The 8,787-nt window shown below is 35.2% G+C and overlaps 1 protein-coding gene across 1 annotated transcript; it reads left to right on the top strand.

The window, feature by feature from the left end:
* The first annotated feature begins 3,192 nt into the window (after positions 1–3,192).
* LOC107041199 (transmembrane emp24 domain-containing protein 7) lies at positions 3,193–8,094 on the top strand. The gene is made up of 3 exons (XM_015261639.1): positions 3,193–3,567; positions 6,010–6,255; positions 7,239–8,094. Exons 1-3 carry the CDS (start codon positions 3,412–3,414, stop codon positions 7,464–7,466), a joined length of 630 nt encoding a protein of 209 aa, XP_015117125.1. The 5' UTR covers positions 3,193–3,411; the 3' UTR covers positions 7,467–8,094.
* The last annotated feature ends 693 nt before the right edge of the window (positions 8,095–8,787 follow it).

Raw genomic sequence — 8,787 nt, 5'->3', positions numbered from 1 at the left:
GATTATATCACTCGCCTTCGGCTCGTGCTATAAACCTCCCACGAGCCAAAAAACTCTTTTCCGCACTCGTAACAAAATATTCTATTTCATCACGCTGTGCGAAAAAGTGACTTTTCTGCCCTCCGGCCGGAAAGCGTCAACTTCCTGGCCGCGGCGCCAAACGAAGTTGCCACTTTCCGGCTGCGTCGAGCAGAAAAATAGTATACACACCTTGGCCAGTAAATAAGAAAGCCTCAGATCACATGTTTGTCGACCTCGGCTTCGCCTCGGCCAACAATTACATGTGATCTGAGACATTCCTTACTTTACTGGCCGAGGTGTGTAATCTACTATTTTAGGCGCGCGAAGCGTCCCTTTTCCAGGCATTGTGATGAAATGGTATATTATGTCATCAGGCGATAAAAGTATTATCTGGCGAATGTGATTATAATCTTCACCTTCGGCCCGGATTATATACCCACATTCGCCAGATGATGCTTTTATCGCCGTGTGACATACGATATTTTATGTCGTTGGGCCCGAAAATCGCGGTTTATCGGGCCTAATGACATAAAATATCGTTCGATAGTCAAGGGAAAAAGGTTTTTTGGTTCGTGGGATTATATCACTGCCTTCGGCTCGTGCTATTAACCTCCCACGAGTCAAAAAACACTTTTTCATCCCGCTGTGACGAAAAGTGAACTTTTCGGCACGCTCCGCGTGCCTAAAAGTCCAATTTCCGCCACATTGTGATGAAAAATATTGTTCGTAACTCATGAAAAAATAAAAAAATAAAATAAATAAAATCGTAACTCATGAAACCTCCCACTCGTCAAAAAATACTTTTTTGCACTCGTTACGAAATATACTATTCCGCACTCGTATCGAAATATACTTATTTTGACACTGCTGCTATGTTCACCTCGTGCCGAAATAGTTANCTGGATTACACACTCGACGCTTCGCGTCTCGTGTCTAATTCAGCCGGTTTCAGGCTTCGTGACATAAAATTTTGTTCAGTACTTGTTGGGAAATTTCGTCCTTAACGTGTGTGGTTACATCACTCGCCTTCGGCTCATGCTGTAAACCCCACACACGTTAAAGACGAAATTGCCCCACACGTGCTGAAATATACTATTTCATCACAAGGTCCACAAAGCCACATTCGTCAGAAAATACTTTTGGACCGTGTGATGAATGCAATTTTTCGTCAGAAGGCCCGTAAACCGCGATCAAACCGAGCGAAGCGAGGTTAGAATCGCGGTTTACCGGGTCTTCTCACGAAACGTGCCTTTTCGTTTACGAGTAAACTAATAGTATATTTCGTAACGAGTGCAAAAAAGTGTTTTTTGGCGAGTGGGAGGTTTATATCACGAGCCGAAGGCGAGTGATATAATCCCACGAGCCAAAAAACACTTTTCCCACGAGTATCGAACGATATTTTTCATCACAATGTGGCGGAAATTGGACTTTTAGGCACGCGGAGCGTGCCGAAAAGTTCACTTTTCGTCACAGCATGATGAAAAGTGCTTTTTTGTATACTCGTAAACAAAAAGACGTTGAAAGTAGTAGCAGTGTCAAAATAGTATATTTCGTTACGAGTGCGGAAAAGAGTTTTTCGGCTCGTAGGAGGTTTATAGCACGAGCCGAAGGCGAGTGATATAATCCCACGAGCCAAAAAACACTTTTCCCACGAGTATCGAACGATATTTTTCATCACAATGTGTAGAAAAGGGACGTTTTAGGCACGCGAAGCGTGCATTTATCGCATACAATAAATTTACTACAAAAAACCACAATCACTTGATGCGAGACAATTCCATAGAATTTGTCGGCAGTACTAATGAGCTCACCTGTTCATTTAAAATACAGGGTGATGACCAGAAAATGATTGGCATAGGGAATTTTACTGAAAGATGTCAATTATTTTCATATGATCTCCAATACATCACGGCTCGTCGTATGACCTTGGAAGCGAAGATAGAGCAAGTAAGTTTGTGCCGGTTCCGGTTGAATTCTGCCGCTAAGCTCAAACATGCACGTGCACATTACTCAACGAAGCTAATTTTCTACGAGTAAGTACTCAATCTTGTTTTGGGTTGCCTCCCTACTTGGATTTAAAATTTTAGTCGTCAAGTTCTCTTAGAAAATAAAATAAATGAAGCGAAAATGTTTTCTTCTAAATATCAATATATAAAATTTACTCATACTTATATATTTAATTTTTTATGCTATAAAATTATATTGAAAAAACTAAATATATGTATATAATTTTTTTTTCATAGGTATATTTTCATTTTTTATATTATAAATTTCTAAATATTGATGGAATTTAACATACGGTTTAAGTGTACTAATCGAAGTTTAAAAATAGTAAAATAATTGATAATCTGCATTTTCAATTGATGATGAATTAAATATTTAAGAATATGGAACTATAAATTTTTTTTAAGTAGATAATACTAAATTTGTTATAAGTGATTTCCGATTATCCAAATAATCGTCAATCTTTCCAACTCAATTACTGATTAAAGAATAATTCAAAATTTGACTATTTAAACTGACGATTACAATTTTAAAAGTTACATTAATTAATTGACAACTTAATAATTCAATAGTAGGGGAGAGTGGGGCAAAATGAAACAGTAAAAAAAACAACTGTTTCACGCAATTCAAGCAAAAAATTTTTTTCATTAAATTTTTTTTTAGTTAAACTTTATTTATTCTGGGGAGTCCTGACGAGAATAATAATTTTCCATTCGGTAGAATGGAAAATTATTGAGAAGTCTTGATGGGCGAAGATTTTGTGAATGGATTATTCGATTGAAATTTCCATTCTACCGAATGGAATATTATTATTCTCATCAGTACCTCCAAGAATAAAAAAACTTGAAAACAAAATTTAACAAAAAAAATTTTCTTGAATGGCGTCAGTCGTTTTTTTATTGTTTCATTTTGCCCCCCTCTCCCCTAATTATAATTTATGGAAACGGCAATCCCTGTTGCTGGCAAAAAACGTTACATTCTTTTTTTAAAGATGAGAATTCGTTACATTTTTTAATGAAATTTTTCCATACCTGAGGATTTGAATTTGCACATCCCGTCCACCCAACTTCGGGTAAAGCCACTCGCAGCTGGCAACACACCGACAAAGCCCATTTCGTCATCTTAGCCATTACAGCGCAGTTACCGGTGTCCAGATGTCGTCGTAAACTTCCAAAGATAACAAATAGATTATAGCAACATATCCGGCCACGTTAAAATAGCTTGTTTCACGTAAAATTCAGTGGCCGGGAGTGATCGCCAATTTCGGAGGGATTAATTAATCGCGAACAGGCAGAAGTACCGAAACGTCGGATAAAGTTGTTGCAGGCGTTAATGTGTCTTTGACTCGTGTTCAGTACCCCAAAAAATCCACATAAAAGCCACACAATGGACTATTGGACGACGTGGCTACTTGTTGTCTCCCTTCTGTCATCATTACTATTTGTCGGGGGTGTGGAATTAACCTTCGAATTGCCGGACAACGCGAAGGAGTGTTTTTACCAGGCGATCGACAAAAATCAGTCAGCTACGTTGGAGTTCCAGGTAAAGTATTCAATCATAACCTCTAGCTTATGTTCCTCGGGTGGTGCAGCTCTCCTCGACCTTGAGGACTAGAATAATTGGAAAAGAAAACAAAAGTTTTTGGGAATCGATTGGGGGAGAGTGGGGTAATATGGGCACTTTTTACTGGACTATTTTTTTTTTAGTGTTAATAATTCATTGAAAAGTTCATGAATGTGTTTTTTCCTTGTGAAGAACAATTTTTCCTCCGCGTGATGACTCCAGACTGAGCTCAATTGATGAATTTATGTAAAAGTTATAAATATACTTTTTTTTTCATTGAAAGTGTCCATTTTGCCAAAAATGAAGAGAATGAAGAACAATTCTTCCTCTGTGATGAGTCCAGACTGAGCGCAATTGATGAATTTATTTCTGAATTATAAATATATTTTTTTTAATCAAAAGTGTCTATTTTGCCTTATCGTATTCAATCATAAACTCTAGCTTATGTTTCACGGGTGGTGCAGCTCTCCTCGACCTTGAGGACTAGAATAATCGGAAAAGAAAACAAAAGTTTTTGGGAATCGATTGGGGGAGAGTGGGGTAATATGGGCACTTTTTACTGGACTATTTTTTTTTAGTGTTAATAATTCATTGAAAAGTTCATGAATGTGTTTTTTCCTTGTGAAGAACAATTTTTCCTCCGCGTGATGACTCCAGACTGAGCTCAATTGATGAATTTATGTAAAAGTTATAAATATACTTTTTTTTTCATTGAAAGTGTCCATTTTGCCAAAAATGAAGAGAATGAAGAACAATTCTTCCTCTGTGATGAGTCCAGACTGAGCGCAATTGATGAATTTATTTCTGAATTATAAATATATTTTTTTTAATCAAAAGTGTCTATTTTGCCTTATCGTATTCAATCAAACTCTAGCTTATGTTTCACGGGTGGTGCAGCTCTCCTCGACCTTGAGGACTAGAATAATTGGAAAAGAAAACAAAAGTTTTTGGGAATCGATTGGGGGAGAGTGGGGTAATATGGGCACTTTTTACTGGACTATTTTTTTTTTAGTGTTAATAATTCATTGAAAAGTTCATGAATGTGTTTTTTCCTTGTGAAGAACAATTTTTCCTCCGCGTGATGACTCCAGACTGAGCTCAATTGATGAATTTATGTAAAAGTTATAAATATACTTTTTTTTTCATTGAAAGTGTCCATTTTGCCAAAAATGAAGAGAATGAAGAACAATTCTTCCTCTGTGATGAGTCCAGACTGAGCGCAATTGATGAATTTATTTCTGAATTATAAATATATTTTTTTTAATCAAAAGTGTCTATTTTGCCTTATCGTATTCAATCATAAACTCTAGCTTATGTTTCACGGGTGGTGCAGCTCTCCTCGACCTTGAGGACTAGAATAATTGGAAAAGAAAACAAAAGTTTTTGGGAATCGATTGGGGGAGAGTGGGGTAATATGGGCACTTTTTACTGGACTTTTTTTTTTTAGTGTTAATAATTCATTGAAAAGTTCATGAATGTGTTTTTTCCTTGTGAAGAACAATTTTTCCTCCGCGTGATGACTCCAGACTGAGCTCAATTGATGAATTTATGTAAAAGTTATAAATATACTTTTTTTTTCATTGAAAGTGTCCATTTTGCCAAAAATGAAGAGAATGAAGAACAATTCTTCCTCTGTGATGAGTCCAGACTGAGCGCAATTGATGAATTTATTTCTGAATTATAAATATATTTTTTTTAATCAAAAGTGTCTATTTTGCCTTATCGTATTCAATCATAAACTCTAGCTTATGTTTCACGGGTGGTGCAGCTCTCCTCGACCTTGAGGACTAGAATAATCGGAAAAGAAAACAAAAGTTTTTGGGAATCGATTGGGGGAGAGTGGGGTAATATGGGCACTTTTTACTGGACTTTTTTTTTTTAGTGTTAATAATTCATTGAAAAGTTCATGAATGTGTTTTTTCCTTGTGAAGAACAATTTTTCCTCCGCGTGATGACTCCAGACTGAGCTCAATTGATGAATTTATGTAAAAGTTATAAATATACTTTTTTTTTCATTGAAAGTGCCCATTTTGCCAAAAATGAAGAGAATGAAGAACAATTCTTCCTCTGTGATGAGTTCAGACTGAGCGCAATTGATGAATTTATTTCTGAGTTATAAATATAGGGGAGGGTGGGGTAAAATGGACACTAGACTTATTTAAAATTATTTATAACTCAGAAACAAATTTATCAATTGAGCTCAGTTTAAGCTCGTCACAAAGGGAAAGAGTTGTTCTTTGTATTGAAGAAAAAATTATTAAATTTTATCAACATTTGAACCCTTCATTAACACTTTTAAAAAAGTCAAAAGTGTCCGTTTTACCCCAGCCTCCTCTATATATTTTTAAATCAAAAGTGTCCATCATCCCTTAGGTGACCAGTTTAAGTGTCTAAACTAATCAGAATTAATAATTTTTTCAGGTCGTCACTGGAGGACAGTATGACATTGACGTAACGCTTGAAGCTCCTAATAAAGAAATAATTTATCGTCAAGTGAAAACGCAATTTGACTCTCACACATTCGTGGCATCAATGAGTGGCGAGTACAAAGCCTGTTTTAGCAATGAATTTTCAACCTTTTCGCATAAATTAGTGTATATGGATTTCCAAGTTGGTGATGAGGATTCGCTGCCTGGATTGGAAGAGCATGTTACTGTCATGACGCAGGTAGGACGCAATACGACCGATGAGAATCATGGCCCAATTTATCAGCTGCTAAATTTTCATATTACAACAAATGATTTGCTCATGTTCTAATTCCTGTGCTCACTGAATAAGATTTTAATCGTAATTACAATTCAATTCCTTCTAGAACACACTTTAGAGTGTGAATTTCTGGAATTCAATGTTTGTTGATACTCTGGTAAAAGTGCGTGCCCACACTGTTATCAATTTTTAGTTAGTTCACACGGTAATTCAATTAATCTGTTGTTCATCTCATCAATATAATTCCGTGCTTAGAATATTGTCATCTCGTGTTTTCAGCACCAATTTAAAAATTAAAACTTCATTTGGAATATTGAGTCACAGATTCTTTTTATTCATATCAGAAATTTTGTATTTGGATATTAATATTATTTGTTCAAAGTGAAAAATCGATCATCATTTTCACTATATTGTATTCAGATTCTCCTATTCTTAACGTCAAAAATGTGAGATAATCTCATAATTCTAGCTATTTATTCTAATCAACTTTGTTCGAAAAAAACCTTAGTAAACGCAATATTGAAAAAGTAAACTTATTCTATTTTCCTCTGACCTAAATGATTTGGAAAATTATGATGTTTATTCATGTTTCATAGAACGGTATTCAATTCTCGTTTGTTTGTTAGGCGGGCTTCATGAAAATTCAACGCAAGACGTTATGGAAATTCGTCATGTTCGAGTTCTCATTTTTTATTCAAGATGCTGTTTTTTTTAGAAAGGAAATAATTTTTTTTTAAATCGTACAGTGAAGCTGTGGAATTCTTCAAAAAAATCTATCAAAAACAGAAATTTCCCTCGAATTCACTAGGTTTACCGTAATTTCTTTTGCATCCGTGATCTCAGCATTAAATTTGTCACAATTTGTCAAAATTTGGACAAAACGTGTCACAGTAAATTTAATTATTACCTTACAGAGCAAAATACTCATTCCAATTTAATTTCAGATGGAGACATACGCTCAGGATATCCATAAGAATTTAATACGCACAGTGGACTATCAGACGTCCCACAGATTGCGTGAAGCTCAGGGTCGCAAGCGCGCAGAGGACCTCAACGAACGTGTCTTATGGTGGTCGATAATGGAAACAGCTGCCATCCTCATCACAACTATCGGCCAAGTCCTGGTACTGAAGAATTTCTTCACTGATCACAAACCGTATCAGAGACTCTGAAACCAAAACGAAGTACAATCTCATAAATAAAACAATTATTGTATTTTTTTTGCGTGAAAGTGGCAGGGATACACCCCAAATCTCTCAGGATGCAGGCAATGATCAACAACGTTTTTCACTGCCAACTTATGTTTTCTTGATGCCAGTTTCAAGGGGTCTCAGAATGTTGTTATTTATTTCGAATGATCAGTGTGTTGATTTCTTTCATTTTCAGACCGTGTAATACACTTTATTTTCTTCCACTTGTAATTTCATTAATGTAAACTGGAGATACTAGTAATAAAAGTGACACGTGTGAAAAAATTCGATAGAAAAACTCTTGTCTAGCTCTTTCAACAAGAAATTCTATTGAAATGCTATTAGAATTTTTTAAATTATTCGTTTTTCTGCACCAGTTCCACTAAAAAAATGCAACTAGTTTTTGATAGGAAACAGTCTAGATATTGACTGTTCTGTACAACTTAATTCATTTTAATTTTTTCTCTAAACAGAGAAGAATGAGAATCTATTGACTTTTCTATTAAATAGAATTGGGGAAAATGACTAATAGAATTATTTAATAGAATTTTGATAGAAATTTAATAGAATAGTCTATGCAATTTTTTCATACGTGGATTCAGTAGCAAAGCGATAAAACGGTTCAAGTCGATTTTGACTATTGGTCGGTTTTCAACGGATCTCTCGGAATCTAAGGCAAATAGCAAAGTTTTTGTTATAACCTTTTTTGCAGGGCTTCTTGAGAGCTACAAAAAACCTCATTACGAAAATTTCGCTATCTCTCTTGGATTCGGAGATATTCTTCGAAAACTGGTAAGAGCTGAGTCGACTTGAATCTTTTTACTGCTTCACTACTAGATTGTTCCTTGCATTCTGTTCTTGACTCAATCAGAGTTAAGTATTTGAGATGACTTGATAAATCTACGTTATTATTAACGTGATAATTATGTAATAGTCGACAAGCTCGCATTAATCTCGAGAGACTCTTTCCACGATAAATCGATTTAGATACAATTCGTTGTAAAATCAATTCGAATATTAAAATGAAAATTATGAAAATAATAAATAATAAATAAATAGTGAACAACAAATTTAATTCGAACATTAAAAACGGAAGATCCAATTAAAATCATTGAACGTATGAATTTCTGACTGTTCAAAAACAGAATGCAAAATGTCAATTCAATAGAGTCGAAGGGAAACTCGTGAATGAAAGTTAAAAATTGCCCGTAAAAAGGAGTTTCCCGCGGGCTAAAAATCCGGGAGTTGAAAATAATCTACAGATGTCCCAAAATTTCCCTGTGTAATTACAATCGGGATGAGC

Source organism: Diachasma alloeum, unplaced genomic scaffold (genome assembly GCF_001412515.2).
Source record: "Diachasma alloeum isolate Michigan unplaced genomic scaffold, Dall2.0 Dall_scaffold_00359, whole genome shotgun sequence".
NCBI classification, from domain to species: Eukaryota; Metazoa; Arthropoda; class Insecta; order Hymenoptera; family Braconidae; genus Diachasma; species Diachasma alloeum.
Note: the sequence above shows the minus strand (reverse complement) of the source record. Positions and strands in the feature narration are given on the sequence as shown.

Excerpts from the sequence above, each read along its gene's own strand:
- LOC107041199 (XM_015261639.1), top strand. The coding sequence starts at position 3,412 with ATGGACTATTGGACGACGTGGCTACTTGTTGTCTCCCTTCTGTCATCA. Across the intron at positions 3,568-6,009 it reads CAGCTACGTTGGAGTTCCAG|GTCGTCACTGGAGGACAGTA; the intron begins GTAAAGTATTCA and ends TAATTTTTTCAG. Across the intron at positions 6,256-7,238 it reads ATGTTACTGTCATGACGCAG|ATGGAGACATACGCTCAGGA; the intron begins GTAGGACGCAAT and ends ATTTAATTTCAG.